Here is a 17,419-nt window from a genome sequence, read left to right on the forward strand (position 1 = left end):
TTTGTGTGTGGACCTTTGTAAAGAACTAGAAATCCTTGATCTAGTCTTTTCCCAATTACAGAGTTTGTTAAATTTTTCTTGGGTGGCTGGAAAAGGTTTTGTAGGCAGTAGTGTAGTGAGGGATTTAATTGCTGCTTATCTCCTTTAAGCAGCCATTAGAGGTAGGAGTGGCCTATAACAGACTAGTGGTAGGAATGCATACTAGAAAACCAAACTAATGCAAGCAACAGGATTGGATCTAAACTGCAATTGATTTTCTCCCTAAACCATTACTCATGTTGAAAGGAGCATAAGTGCTAGATAAAATTCTTGAAAGCTATTGAACTGAAGCATTGTTTAATGGGAACTGTCATACCATATCAGGGCAGTGGTCCATCTAATATAGTACATGGTCTGCTGAAAACTACTGCTCTTAAAGAAAGATGCAAGAAATCCTACACTGGATAACTCTGGAAACTAACACATCCATAAACAAACCTTGTCTCTGAGAGGTATACTCTACTAGATAGCACTGTCTTCCCCAGCTGTAGTGCTCCTATATTGTGGCAGAGCAAAGTTCTATTCTTGCAGCATCCTGAAGAATTTGCACTGTTCCGCACCTTGCTAGTACTTGTGCCTTCTGTTTTCCCTATGCAATTTTGCCAGATGACTTCATAATCTAATACTGATTCATACGTATGTAACTGCATAAGTTAGAACTTAACATGCCCAGTTAGGAATGAGGTGCTGTGCAAATTCATAAAAACTAAGATGTCCATCATGGACAACAAAGTAGTAACACCTGTGAAAGAAGCTTCCTTTTAATTCTAACTAGTCAGTTCTGAAGCAGCAGTGTTTTCATATTCTACCATAAAGTCTTATCCTACAGAAGTTGAGAGGAGTGAGCTCTTTAGTTATGACCTTGTAGTACTAATTAACAAGAATCTATGCTGTAATGCAAACCATTCAGTTTAACCAGAGCTGAATTCTCCTTGACCCTGCACTTTCCATGAATAGGTCCCACCCATTCATTGTGGCAAACTTAAAAAAAATAAAACAAGCTTAATTCACAAATGAAGGGTGGTACCATATAGATGATGCAATGGAGCAACAGCTTGTTTTCTACTATGTTCCTGTACTTACCGGTCACTTTACCAGAGTCTTATTTCACTACTGCTCCTTTATAACATTAAAAGCTAAAGCACAGGTCACAAGTACTCTAGCTGCAGACTTTGAAAAACAACTGTATGACTACATATAAAACATAATATGGGCCAGAAACTCTTAAATGCTGCAGGGACTGAAGGCTTTGTCCTCACCATGAGCAAGCTATACACTATTGTAAAAATAAAGTTAAAAGTAAGCATAAATTCCTCCAATACAGTAAGGGGAAAAGCTAATTTATACTGTTCAGGGATCAGTACTACCCTTCTCTAAAGAACTTCAGCTATTCTATTTCTACCTATCTTCTAGCTGGAGGGAGAATGACAAATAAGCCAAAAGAAAAATTCTAAAGTGAACATTACAAGACACTATTTACCCCCATTTCACAATATTTATTTCATCCCCATTATTACAGCCCACACAGCATCTTAGCAGAATACATGTGGTTGCTAAAGCAAGTTTCCTCCTATGTTAAAGCTCAGTATAAGGCACTTTCTGGCTTAATCGTATTAGCTGATGAAACAGTTTTTCCAGAGTTGGGATAATAATACTCTAACGTTAGCATATCTGCCTCTTTCCTCCCACCCAAAACACTTCATTGAGGTGAAGTGCAAGTTGCAGACAGGGCTAGAGTGCACACTATCCTTAAAGAATGTTAAGTTATATCTCAAACAGCATTCCCAATGAACATTAACTCTGGCTCCAAAGATGCCATCCTACCATCTCCCTTTCTCTGTATGGAGTGCTCCAAAGAAAACTGGCTTTATAACTTGTTTCATACATAAATGCCTGGTATTTATTGGTGACTTTTATCATACTATTTTTTTTCATGTTAGCTCTCATGAGTGTATGAGGCTGAAATATAAGCTAGTGCTGTTTTTAATAATACAGCTAGTGCTGTTTGGAGAACAAGGTGCTAGCACCTTACAAGATCAAACTGATTCTATCTAAGTTTTTGCTGTAGGAAGCTGAATGCCCTCAGTAGCTGGCAGGATCAGGCCCATACTGAAGATGGGGGGAGGGGGGGGAGGATTGGCTCCCATACACTATGATTATTTTTTTGGGGTGCTGTGTATGGCCTAACAGCCACACAACCCCTTAAGACATTCTAAAGTGTTCTAGTCACTGGGCTAATGAATCTTCTGAATATATAATATCACAGGAGTTTGCTATTCTCAGAGCATCACTAGGGACAGTTAAGGTAGATCAGGGACTTTGTTTGAGAACTGCAACCTTAACTGTATTTTCTGGAGGTTTTTTAATGGTAGCATGTACTTACAGCAATTAAACAGCTGAAATATTAATTTTCATCTTACTGAAGTTATGGACATTTCTTTAATGAGTTTTTTTAAATTGTTATGAGGACTAGGAGACAAACTCAATTCCTGCAAACTCTAGTAACCTACAATAGTAGGCACACTGCAGCCTCTAGAACAGAGGTGGGCAAACTATAGCCCATCCTGCCCGTCCCCTGAGCTCCTGGCCTGAGAGTCTAGCCCCCAACCCCTTCCCTGGTGTCCCCCCGCCGCCACACAGCACAATACTCTGGGCAGCAGGACTGCAGAGCCCGGACTGACCCGGTGCTCTGTGCTGTGCGGCTGCCTGTCCTGGTGCAGCCGTGCTGCCAGCCACCGGTGCTCCAAGCAGCGCGGTAATAGGGCAGGGAGGAGTTGGATAGAGGGCAGGGGAATTCAGGGGGTGGTGGGGGTGTGAACAGGGGTTCCAGGGGGGCAGTCAGGAAGGAGAGGAGGGGTTGGAAGGGGCAGTCAGGGGCCAGGGAGGATGGATGAGGCAGGGATCCTGGGGGGTAGTCAGGGGCAAGAGGTCTGGGGGCAGTCTGGGAGAAGGGGGGGGTTGGATGGGGCAGGAGTCACAGGGGGGGCAGTCAGGAAGGAGACGGGGGGTTGGATGGGACAGCAGCGGCAGAAGGTGTAGGATGGGGCAGGAATCCCAGGGGGGGTCAGATAAGGGGCAGCAGCCAGGCCATGTCTGGCTGTTTGGGGAGGCACAGCCTCCTCTAACCAGCCCCAACATACAATTTCAGAATCCCGATGCAGCCCTCAGGCCAAAAAGTTTGCCCACCCCTGCACTAAAAAGTCTAGGAGAAGTCTGTTTTCATCTGTTGGTCAAAAGGCTCACGCATCATTCTCTGTGCCAGAGCACGGTAGCTGCAGTTCTCCTCTGGCCTGTAATAAAGAAGTTCCAATTTTTACAAAAAGTCTCATTAAGATAAAGGTTTGTCCCCTTGTTTAGATCCTACAAGGTGCCTAGGAACAGAGCTCCTGTCCTATTAACTCACTCATTTCCAAAGGACTGAAACCGTCCTATGATCCAAAAGAATGGAAACAGTTAACTTGTCTGGTGGAGAGGAGAAGCAACATCAATAGAGGAGACTCCTCCTCTCACTCCTTCAGCTTCTCCCTGTGCTCATGATGGGTTCTTGGGGAGGAAACTTCCTCCCCCAACTCCTTCATAAGGCTCAGGAGGGATTTTCTCCTTTTGCAAACCTTAGGTTCAGAGAAGGGGGAAACTAACTGCTGTTCTGAGTCACCTACACCTCTTGCTTTCTCCAGCTACATTGTCTGCAGAAAAAAGGATCCATTCTTGAAGACCTCCAGAGGGATTTAGGGAGGAAAGGCTGGGGGCAGAAGGGGGAAGCTTTGTTTTTCATAGACTTCAGGTTGACTTGAGTTAAACACCATTAGGAGCCTCCTTATGGGAAAAAGTCTTTTTCAGTAGGAAGGCTAAAGGGCAAGGTGCATTGGTATAAGGAAGGGAGCTAAACAGAAGTCTCTAAAGAAATTTGGAAAACAAGCTTGGTTCTTGATTAATCCTTTACATGCTACACTAAGCTCACCACTCAACATTTCCTGATGTTACTAAATCAAATTTAAATAACTCTTGAAAACAGACTTCAGCCAGCTACATTTTGGTTTAGGACATCAGTTTTCATGCAGGGGTATATCGTAAAGTTGCATTTCTCCCTCTCCTTTCAGATTTCTTATTACAAAGCAGGAAGACAAATTTCCAACTGACAGTTGGGTACTGTTTTAGAGTGTCATAAAGCAGGAATCCCTTGTCTAATTCAAATATTTAACTTAAGCAGACATCTAACTTCATGATTTTGAGGCTAATCTGTGGAGTGTTTCTGTGCATGTGGGGTGGGGGTGCCTGTTAGAGAAGAACAAGTGAAGTGTAATTGAATCACTGTTGAAACTTTATTTATGGGGCAACAGCCATTCAGTAGTATAGAGTTAAGTTCAAGGTAGTGTCAGTGCCTTTTCAGCTCTGTGCATGAACTGCCCAAGGCTGCTGAAAATACCTTCTGAAAGCAGTTGCTCCTATTCACTTCTGTGACAGGCTGGCCCCTTCCCATCTTAAAGGGCACAGGCAGGTTTAACCGGACAGTTGTCTCATTTAGTCAAGCATAACTTTAGTTGACTGATGTGTATTCTATATTAAAACAACACCTTGTGCATTCAAACAAAAATCATTGCAACTCCAGCAGTGGGCCTTTCATGGCAGCATTACAGTTGCACAATATGAAGCAAAGCTGTAGCACATCAGTTTTCAGGAAACTGAAACCAACCCTATCCCCAATAAAAATCGAGCAGCACACTCCAATACGTAAATTAACCCCTTTCACATTAATTTCAGTATTTAAAATTGTCTTAATGTTATATAAATAAAAAAGCAACTGATCATAGATCAGCTAATATCTAAACCCATTTCAATAAATATTCCCCTGTTCAGAGTACATTCACTTATGATTATAAATTGATAAAAAGGCTATTCACACACCGCATGATGCCAGACCACCAACAACATTCATTTAGGATGAAACAGTAATTGCCACACAACCTAGCTGAAAGGAACTGCAGAAAAGACTTCTTGCTTCTTAAAAAGCCAGGCAGAAATAACAGCTAATCCAAGGCAATCATCTAGTCTTTGTGACGTTCTTTTTCCAAGTCCAAAAAGGTCATTGTAATGGCACAAGATGTCCAAACAAGATCAGGAGGAGTTTTCAGCTTTTCCTTTCCTGGGACCCATGAATTCCAGCCCTTCGATGGGTATGTCTTTCTCCTTAATAGCTTTCTAGGAAGGGGGGGAAAAAAGCAAATTTGTTTTAATAATGTTTTGTGGTTCTACATAAAGACATGTTCCCTGCCTGGTATAATTTAAGACCAATCAAGGTTGCTATTAAGGTTTCCATCAAACCATACCATCAGACACGCTCAAAGAGCTACCGTGAATATAGTATGAATTGTAGCCAAGACTCCATCAGATAAATTTATCCAAGCCCTAGACCAACACTTCTCATCCATATGTTGAGAGGAATTACACCTGGTGCGGTGAGTGAAAGAAGCTAGAGGGACCTGAAGATGAGGTCTCAGTGCTGTGAGCAGAAGAACCAAGGCAACAGATGAAATCTTCATGGAGTAATGTATCATGAAAGAAATTGACAGGATGACTGTTACAAAAGCACTGACTGCCCCTTCTTTCAACTGGAATGTCAATAATAGTCTGTAAAGCTTTGTGTAGGAGGGTCATAGAAGAAAGGGAGGAAAGAACTAATACATGTTAAAAATGTGTATATAGCGAGTAAAAACATAAGTAAAGGTGACTGCAATTAAGCTTTATAGGAGAGATTAAGGAAGGTACAAATTTAAGTTTTATATCATAGAAATGTAGGACTGGAAGGAACTTTGAGATGTCATGAAGTCCACACTGTGCCCTATCTTCAGTGGACACAGAGAACAATTCATCACCATCCTTTTTATAAGAGCCCTTAACATATCTGAAAGTTTTATCAGGCCACCCCTCCCCCCTCAGCCTTCTCTCAAGGTAACACTTAGGTTTAAAAAAAAAAAAGTTTCTTCATAGGTCAGATTTTCTCAATATTTTATCATTTTTGTTACACTCCTCTGGACTTTCTCCAGTTTGTCCACATCTTTCCTGAAGTGTGGCACCCACAACTGGACACAGTACTCCAGCTGAGGTCCCACCAGTGCCAAGAAGAGTAGGACAATTACCTCCCATGTCTTTATATACGACACTCCTGTTAATACACCCCAGAATGATATTAGCTGTTTTTGCAATTATGAATTTAAATCACATTGTTGACATGTATTAAATTTGTGATCTATTATAAGCCCCAGATCCTTCTCAGCAGTACTACCTCCTAGTCAGTTATACACTATTTTGTAGTTGTGCATTTTTGCCTTCCTAAATGAAATTCAATAAAGAAGTGCAAAGTACTTCATCTTGTTTAATTCAGATCAATTCTCTAATTTGTCACAGTCCTTTTCAATTCTAATCTTGTCCTCCAGAGTGCTTGCAACCCGTCCCAGCCTGGTGTCATCTGCACATTTTATAAGCACTCTCCACTCCATTAGCCAAGTCATAAATGAGAACATTTACTAGTAGGGGACTCAGGACTGATCCCTGCGGGACCCCACTTGAGATGCCCCCCCAGTTTAACAGTGAAGCATTGATAAAGAGTACATTCTTTCAACCAGTTGTGCACTCAACTTACTGTCATTTAATTTAGACCATATTTCCATAGTTTTCTTATGAGAATGTCATATGCGTCAAAAACCCAGAAAATCAAGATATATCATATCTACTGCTTTACCCCTATCCACTAGGCCAGTAACCCTGTCAAAGAAGAAAATGAGGTTGGTTTGGCAAGATTTGTTCTTGACAAATCCATGCTGGCTATTCCTTATGGCTCTATTAACCTCTATGTGCTTATAAATTGATTTTTAAACATTTGTGCCAGTATCTTTCAATGCATCAAAAGGCTGACTGGTCTATAATTCCCTGGGTCCTCTTTGTTCTGCTTTTCACTAGGGCCATATCTATTGTTGGCCCTTCTCCAGTCTTCTGGGATCTCACCCATCCTCCAGAAGTTCTCAGACAATTACTAACGGTTCAGTAAAAAGAAAAGGAGTACTTGTGGCACCTTAGAGACTAACCACAAGTACTCCTTTTCTTTTTGCGAATACAGACTAACACGGCTGTTACTCTGAAACCTAACGGTTCAGTGTTTGCTGCAGCTAGTCCCTTAAGTATTCTAGGATGAATTTCATCAGGCCCTGCTGACTTGAATACACCTAACTTATCTAGATAGTCTTTGACCTGATCTTTCCCTATGTTGGCTTGCATTTCTTCCCCCTTGTTGTTAATATTGTGTTGAGTATTTGGTCACCATTAACCTTTTTTAGTGAAGACTGAAGCCAAATAAGTGTCAGAAACCTGAGCTTTCTTGAGGTCACTAGTTATTTGCTCTCTTCCCCTGCTAACTAGAGGTCCTATACTTGCCTTCATCTTTCTCTAGTTCCTAATGTATTTAAAAGGACTTCTTATTGCCTTCTATGTCCCTTGCTAGGTGTAACTCATTTTTTGCTTTAACCTTTCTGATTCTGTTCCTACATGCTTGTGCATTTCTTCTGTACTCTTCCTTAGCAATTTGTCCAGGTTTCCACTTTTTGCAGGATTCCTTTTTGATTTTCAGGTCATTAATGAGCTCCTGATAGAGCCATATTGGCCTCCTACTGTTCTTATCTTTCCATCACATGGGGATAGTTTGTCTCCTGGAGAAACTGCCAGCACTCCTGAACTACTCCCCCCATCCCCACCACTTTAGATTTTCTTCCCATGGGACCTTACCTACCGGTTCTTTGAGTTTTGTTAAAAAGTCTGCTTTTTTAAAGTCCTTTTTCCTTACTCTGCTGCTCTCACTCCTTCCTTGCCTTAGAATCATGAAATCTATCATTTCATGATCACTTTCATCCAAATTGCATTTCACTTTCAGATGCACTATCAATTCCTCACTGTTAAATCAAAATCAAATCTAAAAGGGTAGTCCTCCTAGTTACTTCCTCTACTTTCTGGGGGGGGGGGGGGGAAAGAGTTGTCTCCAATACTTTCCAGTAACTAATTGGAAGTTTTGTATTTTGCCATATTACTTTTCCAACAGATGTCCAAGTAGTTAAAGTCCCATGATACTACCAGGTCTTTTGGATATGGAGATGTCTGCTTCATTTATAAATATCTTATCCACCTTCTCTTCCTGATTTGGAGGTCTACAGTAGACCCTTACCATGTCATTTTTTTAAAAACACCTTTTTTCTTTACTCAGATTCTCAAGTGGCCTGCCTCCCATTTTTTTTAGACTTCAGAACACATGTATGTGTAATATATATACTGTAAGTCAATAAAAGTACAAAAAGCATTTCTTAATGAGAAGAGCATCAAGAAAGTAGCCAGTCAGCAATTTTAGCTACTCAAGTGCTATACCTATTAGTGACACACACACAATCAATTTTAGAATAGAAGAGTTCCCCCCCCCCGCCAACTTTGTTCAGGATCATTTATTTCAGAACATTGTGAATGCAACAAGGTGAGATATCCTTTCCTCTCAATACACAGTCAAAGGCTAACAGATGTAAAAGCAAAGGCAAGGGACCACAAATTAAATGAGTTTAGAAAAGAAAATAAAGGAATGAGTCAAATTAAGGTACACCCCTTAAGAAGATAACTTTAAACAAAAAAAGAGCATAAGATCATGCTAACCAGGAGAGTAGAAGAACATAAGATACTTGTCCACATACATCTGAAGAATGATTAAGAGTTAGGATGAAAAATAGGAATATTAAATATAAAGCAACCAATAAAGTGTTTAACCATAAGGAAGAAGAGAATGCATATTATGAGCAAATGTAAGAGGAGGACAGCAAAACAAAATCTCAACTGGAATCAATAGGTTTGGTAATAGTAAATGTCTCAAAACAAAAGGCCTGAAGAGGGCATCCAAAGATTTTTAATGAACAGAAGGAAGTACCACCAGTTGTAATTTTTGATTATTTGGAATACAGATGGAATAATTTGCAATTGAACAAAAAAGCCAAATATTGTCACAATTTTTAAACAAAGGAGACCCAGAAATATATCAACCAATTAGACTTCAATTTCAAGAATGCAGAAGATCTAGGGGGCAACAAATCAGGCCCTGATCATGTGGTCAGATCTCTATGCCTGTATGGAGTCCCAATGAAGTTAATGAGGCTCATAACACAGGGATTCACCCACTTGCAGCAGCATGTAGGACCTGGGCCCTTACATGAGCCAATAGTGAGATTAGCAATGTAAAAAAAAATAAAGTAATAATGCCTCTTTGGACAGCCGTTCTAAGTCCATTGTTTTATGAAATTTCAGCCATTCAAAACCCCCCACAATCCTAGACATACCTAGCACTCAAAATAACCTACTATACTGAGTTACATAGGGCACCCATAAATTGTATCAGCTTTTCACTATCACTGCACTTCCAATAAAGATATCTTCATTTCACTGAGCTGTTCTTTATAGAAAGCTCAATATAATGAGGATGTTTCCTCTTCTTGTTAATGAAAAACAAAACACTGGAGAACATACAGAGAAAGACAAATCAATGATGCAGAGACTACAGAATATGGTATACTAAGGGACCTCTAAAAAGGCTCCAGAAGTGACCCTGGCAATTACAGGCCGGTAAGCCAGACTTCAGTACCGGGCAAACTGGTTGAAACTATAGTAAAGAACAAAATTCTTAAACATAGGTAAACACAATTTTGTTGGAGAGGAGTCAACATGGTTTTTGTAAAGGGAAACCATGCCTCACCAATCTACTAGAATTTTTTGCGGGGGTCAACAAGCATGTGGACAAGGGGGATCCAGAGGATAGAGTGTATTTAGATTTTCAGAAAGCCTTTGACAAGGTCCCTCACCAAAGGCTATTAAGCAAAGTAAGCGGTCATGGGATAAGAGGGAAGGGTCCTCTCATGGATTGGTAACTGGTTAAAAAAATAGGAAATAAAGGATAGGAATAAATGGTCAGTTTTCAGAATGGAGAGGTAAATAGTGGTATCCCCTAGGGGTCTGTACTGGGTCCACTCCTATTCAACATATTCATAAATGATCTGGAAAAAAAGGGGTAAACAGTGAGGTGACAAAATTTGCGGAGGATACAAAACTACTCAAAATAGTTCAATCCTAGGCAGACTGCGAAGAGCTACAAAAGGATCTCTCAAAACTGGGTGACTGGGCAACAAAATGGCAGATGAAATTCAATGTTGATAAATGCAAAGTAATGCACATTGGAAAACAATCCCAACTATACATATACAATGAGGGGTCTAAATTAGCTGTTACCACTCAAGAAAGAGATCTTGGAGTCATCGAGGATAGTTCTCTGAAAACATCCACTCAATGTGCAGCAGCAGTCAAAAAAGCAAACAATGCTGGGAATCATTAAGAAAGGGATAGCTAATAAGACAGAAAATATCATATTGCCTCTATATAAATCCATGGTATGCCCACGTCTTGCATACTGCATGCAGTTGTGGTCGCCCCATCTCAAAAAAGATACATTGGAATTGGAAAAGGTTCAGAAAAGGGCCACAAAAATTATTATGGGTATGGAACGGCTGTTGTAGGAGGAGCGATTAATAAGACGACTTTTCAGCTTGGAAAAAATATGACTAAGGGGGGATTTGATAGAGGTCTATAAAATCAGGACGGTGTGGAGAAAGTGAATAAGGAAGTGTTATTTACTCCTTCTCATAACACAAGTAGTAGGGGTCACCAAATGAAATTAATAGGCAGCAGATTTAAAAACAAACAAAAGGAAGTATTTCCTCACACAACGCACAACCTGTGCAACTCCTTGCCAGAGGGTGTTGTGAAGGCCAAGACTGTAACAGGGTTCAAAAAAAGAACTAGATAAATTCATGGAGGACAGATCCATCAATGGCTATTAGCCAGGATGGACAAGGATAGCATCCCTACCCTCTGTTTGCCAGAAACTGGGAATGGGCAACAAAGGATAGACCACTTGATGATTACCCGTTCTGTTCATTCCCTCTGTTGCACCTGGCATTGGCCATTGTCAGAAGACAGGATACTGGGCTAGATGGACCTTTGGTCTGACCCAGTATGGCCGTTCTTATGACTGAAAGTTAAATTCCCCCTGCATAAGAGGCAATTAAAGAGAGGGGAAAGAGAGGTCATCACTAATGTTTGAGAATTTAATGATGTATGAGTGAGTGAAATATTCTATCAGTACTGACAGTAACAAAACAGGTTACACACACCATGGAAATCATGAATAGTCTCTATAACATCAAGTCTCTCAGATTAATGTGGGTCTCAAACGAAGAGAAGTTTGAAGAAAATGAGTCAAATCTGACTGATTCCTGTCCCAAGAAGTCTTGCAAACTATGAACATTTTAATACGATTTTAAATGTCTCATCACAAGTGATTTCTTCATCTTCAAAATGATACTTAACAATAGTGAGACCTACTGTAATACCCAGGTCTCAAAATACAAAGGAATTTAATCTTCACACCACCACCCTTCTGAAGTGGATAAGTTTATCCCCACTTCACAGTTAAAAAAAAAAAACCCCAAAAACCCACAACAAGGAGTCCTTGCAGCACCTTAGAGACTAACACATTTATTTAGGCTTAAACTTTCGTGGGCTAGAACGCACTTCATCAGATGATCAGCCACAAGGACTCCCCGTTGTTTTTGCTGATACAGACTAACACAGCTATCCCCGAAACATTTCACAGATGGCTTTTCTGAGCCCTGGTTTTGCTAAGTGATTTCACCAGGGTAACACAGCAAGCCTTCCTCTTCCATCTATGGTACTCCCCAGTCACTCTGCCCCAATGAACCCAAACGTAACCACGCCTTCGCAGCCCTGCTCAAGGGCAGGCGGGGCCGGAGCGCCGCCAGCTGAGACGCCAACTTGCCCAACGCAGCGCTTGGCTAGGCAGGGTTTGTGCGGGGGAGGCCTCCCCCCGTGACGGAAGAGGAAGCCAGGGGACACCCCCACCCTCCCTCTTCCCTTCGAGGGTCCTTCCCCACGGTCACTCGCCCCGCCCAATGGCGACTCGCTCCCCTTCCCCCGCGCCGGGCCCACTTCCCCCACCTGCACGCAGAGCTGGTAGCGCTTGAAGAGCTGCACGCAGGGGTCCCCCGCGTTCTCCCCCTTGAGGAACTTCTCGGCGAACCAGCGGTTGAAGCACTGGTCATACTCGCGCTTCAGCTCCGTGCACGCCTCCCCCACGCTGTTCATGACGGAGCCGCAGGCCCAGGGAAGCGACACGGCCTTACGCCGCCCTTCCCGCCGCCCCTGCTGCTAAGAAGTGCGGCGTTCCCAAGTGACGTAGTTCCTGTTCACCTAGGACGCTAGTGAGCGCAGCGCGATGACACACATCCGCTCAGCTGCCTAAGAATGGATCCCGGATGCGGAAGTCCGGAGGGGTGGGGGGAATGTGGGCTGTGCGGTTCAGCCGCTACATCAGGGGCGCTCCCCTAGCAGGAGGCTCGCACTGGGCCGGCCTTTCCTTAGGAAGCCGCTTCACGCAGGCTGCTTCGGGACGGAGCGACAGCCGGCAGGAAGCGGCGGGGGACCCACGGCAGAGAGGCCTGGTGAGACCCCGGAGCTACAGAGGAGGGGTTAGGTCCGCGCCCATGATATCCGAGTGGTCTTCATACATTGCGGGCCTTATAGCAAGACATGTGGGGACATCAGCCGCCCGCCCCAGGAGGGAAGGAGAAGCGGGGATGTTTAATCGACTGCCCCCATCCAACCTCCATACAAGCGGTGGCAGTAGCATAGAGACGCCTTGTAGGAGTGGTGGTGAAAGGGTGACCGTTATAAGCGGGAGCCTAGCATTATGGCAGCAGAATACATAACACTGGATAGGTCAGTCTCCACTCTATGGACCGGAGCAAATCCCAAAGCTGCGTAGAGGGATCAGGATCTATTCAAGGGGCTACACTTAGGGTACTGTCACATACAAATACAGCAAGGAGACTGTAGCTAGAAGACAGAATTTCTAACGCAATTAATTTTCAAAACTTTTATTAGTCAAATTAAAAGCTGCAAAACAATAGATTACAAAATATAATCCACTTTTTACGTCAAATTAATAAGCATGAGTATTATACCAGCTAGCAAGTTTCAGACAGCAAATATTGTTTAATGTTTAAAGCATACGACTGGGAGTTAGACTCCTGGGTTCTGAACCACAACCTTATTTGTTCCTTTGGCAAGTCACAATTTCAGTTGGCTTCCCTGTCCTTAAAGCATTTTGAGATGCCCTGAGCTGCAAAAGTGCAAACTATATTTTGGTTTGCATCTTCTGATTCATCACTACAGCTAATCTTTCAACTTTATTTCTTGGTTTAGTTTCATTCTCTCTAGACCTGATTTCCCCTACAAAACAGAATTCATTTACAAGTATTTAAGACAATGTGTCTATAATCTGAGATTATTCACACTAAATATTTAAACAACTGTTGCATATTTATCACTGCCTACCTCTTCCACTTTAGGTCTACCAGAACCCAACATGGCAGCATGTGGAACAGAGACCACTCCCTCAGGTATGGTGAATTCAGCAAAACATTTAAACATAGACCTGGCCAATGTAACTTTCTTCTGTTAGCTAGTAATTGCAAATTTGAGAGGAAATAATGGTAAAATTAATCAAATCAAAACTCAAGACAGTTTCTCTAAACCAGGGGTCTCAAAGTCCCGGCCCGCGGGCCATCTGCAGCCCGAGAACCTCCCCACTACGGCCCGTGGAGGAGAGACACATGCGGACATACTGCTGGCAACATCTGCTGCAGGCACTGTCCCCCACAGCTCCCAATGGCTAGGGGAGAGGGACAGAGATACCATCACTAGTTGCCGGGCCGAGTCAGCCATGGAGGCAGCATCATTAGTTGCCAGGCAGAGTCAGCCATGGAGGCAGTGTCACTTTTTTCCCCCACAATGAATATAAACAAGTCAAAATAGCGAACACAACTATCTGATGCACACCTTGCTGCAATCCTGAAGTTTTCAACTGCTCAGTCACGGAGGCCAAACATCAACAAACTGACAGAACTGAAGCGTTACCAGGTGTCTGACAAACACTAAACTCCCCAGCAGGCGAAGAATTGTATAAAATTTTATGACAATTTTATTATTTCTAAGAAATTTGAAATAAAAAATACAATATAAACGTTTTCTTTTCTGAACACCATCTTCAGTGATGTTATTGGCCTGCTGGGAGGATTTGAGGACTGGCACTGGCCCTAAGGTAAATTGAGTTTGAGACCCCTGCTCTAAACTCTATACCCAACAGTTCTGCCATGTTAGTGCAGATTGGAACTTGGAAGACAGAGCTACACAAAATCAGTTTACTTTGAAAATTAATGACAACCTAAATAATTAAACTAACCTGATGGTGTTCTGGGGCAGCATTTGTTTAAATCAAGTGTTCTTGTGATAGCATGATAGTTCACAGATCACTCAAACTTAGACAGATCTCAGCTGCTATAAATTGTCAGGCTCCACTGAAGTCAACAGAACAATGATAGTTTACCCAAGTTGAGAATCTGCCCCACATTGCTAGGTCTATGGAGAGAAGATCAATGGCTCCTCTAGCTCAGTGGTTCTCAACCAGGGGCACGTAGAGGTCTTCCAGGGGGTACATCAACTCATCTAGATATTTGCCTAGTTTTACAACAGGCTACGTAAAAAGCACTGCCAATGTCAGTACAAACTAAAATTTCACACAATGACCTGTTTATGCTGCTCTATATACTATACACTAAAATGTAAGTATAATATTTATATTCCAATGGATTTATTTTATAATGATCAAGGTAAAAATGAGAAAGTAAGCAATTTTTCATTAATAGTGTGGTGTGACACTTGTATTTTTACGTCTGATTTTGTAGGCAAGTAGTTTTTAAAGTGAGGTGAATCTTGGGGGTACTCAAGACAAATCAGACTCCTGAAAGGGTACAGTAGTTTGGCAAGGTTGAGAGCCACGGCTCTAGCCAGCTACCTTGTGGAGTTCTGTGTATTGGTTATAAGAGTAACAGCTCTTTTGACTTACCTTTGCTAGACACCAAATGAGGAGGGGAAAGATAGCGGGAATGCTGGTTCATACAAAAAGCTGGGCACTCATGCTACATTGCTGTATCCATTTGGCAGTGTGCTTTTCAGGAGCTTCCAATCTGGTTTCACTAAAAATATGAGGAAATATAAAATACAGCAAAAGAAATCAAGATGCTTAAATATAATATTTCTTGAACAAGAAATGCTTTTACACTAAAGAATTTTAGCAGCAATATTTATAACTTACTCATCTCTGCCCACACCAACTCATCAGTATGTGGCAGCCTCCTTCTAGGACCTAGATCTGTGACTTTGTTTCCTTCTTTCTGCAGAAAAAAGTAACTTTGGAAGTGCTTGATCACCTGGAGCGTCTGGCACTAGTTGACTTCCGCGACTGGGAGGGTGTACAACGGCTGGAGAAAGCAATCCAATTTGCTGATCAACTTCATGCTGTCAACACAGAAGGGGTAGAACCAATGGATTCAGTACTAGAGGATAGGTAATAAATCATGGCTAGTGACCTGCTTATCTGTTAACTTACCAAGACGTTTATATCCATAGTCTCAACAGAAACACTGTTTTCACTAATCATCCCAGCTATGAAACTGGTTCCTTTTCCACAAAAAGCTTTATCTAGTGTTCTATGTCAATGTGGTTCTATGTAGGAAAAGCATCTGTGTAGCATCCCTGAACTGGGCACAGAAGCATGACAAAGATGTACTTCAATTCCTTAATGTATCTTGCACGGATTCTTCATGTCACAACATGCTGTTCCCCAAATGCCCTGGAAAAAGATCCTCAGTCACTTCAGAATGTGCTTATCCCTGCTGCTCTTGTTATAAAGTAGGCAGCCTGTGTATTGCTGTCACATCTGCTGCAGCTTTAGTTGGTCAAGAAGTCATCTTGACTGTACACTTTCATATAGGGTTTGTCTCACTCAGCTTTTTACAAAGTAGTGCCAACAATCTTGAGCAGTAAGTCCAATGCAGCACTTCTGTGCTTGTGTCCATGTACAGCTCAGTGCTGAAGGTCCTGCTGATTTGAGGACATTGAGAAATTTCCCAAGGTTTCACTGTAGTTTACAGTAGATCATTTGTATGGTTGTATGTGGAGCCTGACAGGCAGGAGGGAAGTTGAGGTTGCTCACCTACCTGCCAGTGGCTCCAAACAAGAACTATAAGATATGCTAATAGCATTTTGAACTGGAACAAGGTTAGAAGATAAATGTTAATTGTTTCAGAGCCAGGCAATCTCCCCCTGGCTCTAGGGGCATGACTTTATATCCAGTACCAGATGCTCCTGTACTTAGTTGGCAAAGAAGGTAGTCTCAGAAATTGCTAGTAGTCTCCTATGCTCCTCAGATGTCTGTATCTCAGAGAAGATAACATCACAGAAGGCACTTGCACTGAGGAGCTTCTGCGAAATGCCAGAGAAACAGTTGAGGAATATTTCATAGCCCCACCAGGTACCACCTTTTTATATATAACTCATTTCACTTGATAAAGCCCAGGTAGATGGCTTGAGAGATGTCACCTGCCACAGTTGAATGCACTGGCCTGTAGCAGAAAGATACTGAAATACAGCAATGATAGCTTTGGCCACCCATGGAGAAACACTGGTGTTTAGCTTTTTATTACTTGGCCAGTAGTTGTGTAGTAAGTAAACTGTTTTATCCTACCCTAATGTTACTGAACACATTTGACTTTTTCTAACTGTCCGTAAATTAAAGTGGAGTTTGTTTGCAGGGGAAAAGCTAGTCAGTTGTAAGCTTTTAAAGTGAGCCGCATGGGCAAGTGTATGTTGAGTAGTACGAATGACTAAATAAGGAGCAGTTTGTTTCCTGCTATCATTGTTTGTTTTGTTTGCTATTAGGTAACATCCCTTTACCAAAGCTAGAGGAGCGAGACACTTTTCTGCAAGTCTCCGAGTGAAAGTCAAGGTCTGGAATGCCGCTTCAGCTTTTAAGTCATCTGTGAGAATTGGCATATATGCAACCATGGCTATGGAGTATCTTGATGCAAATGTCTAATCCCAAGAACAACACCCTCAGATAATTATTTGATTTTTCTTCCTTCCTTTCTTCTGTAAGATTACTTTGAAATTAAAGGTTTGGTGTCTTTTTCCAGTATACACAAAGGTGGAAGGCTATGGGCCATTTACAAGTCTAGAAGTTTGGCCTCAGTGCCTCTGATTAGTCTGTATTTGGTGAAGCTTACCGAATGTCAACCTTGAAAATATCATGCACAGTTAGCACTCTAGAACCAATAGCTGCCTACATCAACCCTGCTGATTGGGGGAGGGAAACTGGTGGTATTTTACTTTCCTG

At 42.0% G+C, this 17,419-nt stretch overlaps 2 protein-coding genes across 2 annotated transcripts; one reads left to right on the forward strand and one right to left on the reverse strand.

The window, feature by feature from the left end:
• Positions 1-1,512: 1,512 nt before the first annotated feature.
• Positions 1,513-12,364, reverse strand: TRIAP1 (TP53 regulated inhibitor of apoptosis 1). The gene is made up of 2 exons (XM_077834954.1): positions 12,124-12,364; positions 1,513-5,238 (listed from the first exon to the last, which is right to left on the reverse strand). Exons 1-2 carry the CDS (start codon positions 12,268-12,270, stop codon positions 5,155-5,157), a joined length of 231 nt encoding a protein of 76 aa, XP_077691080.1. The 5' UTR covers positions 12,271-12,364; the 3' UTR covers positions 1,513-5,154.
• Positions 12,365-12,412: 48 nt separating this feature from the next.
• Positions 12,413-17,221, forward strand: GATC (glutamyl-tRNA amidotransferase subunit C). The gene is made up of 5 exons (XM_077834952.1): positions 12,413-12,626; positions 13,536-13,586; positions 15,426-15,592; positions 16,455-16,558; positions 16,966-17,221. The coding sequence occupies exons 1-5, from the start codon at positions 12,441-12,443 to the stop codon at positions 17,022-17,024; spliced, it is 567 nt and encodes a 188-aa protein (XP_077691078.1). The 5' UTR covers positions 12,413-12,440; the 3' UTR covers positions 17,025-17,221.
• Positions 17,222-17,419: the final 198 nt, after the last annotated feature.

This window comes from Eretmochelys imbricata, chromosome 15 (genome assembly GCF_965152235.1).
Source record: "Eretmochelys imbricata isolate rEreImb1 chromosome 15, rEreImb1.hap1, whole genome shotgun sequence".
NCBI classification, from domain to species: Eukaryota; Metazoa; Chordata; order Testudines; family Cheloniidae; genus Eretmochelys; species Eretmochelys imbricata.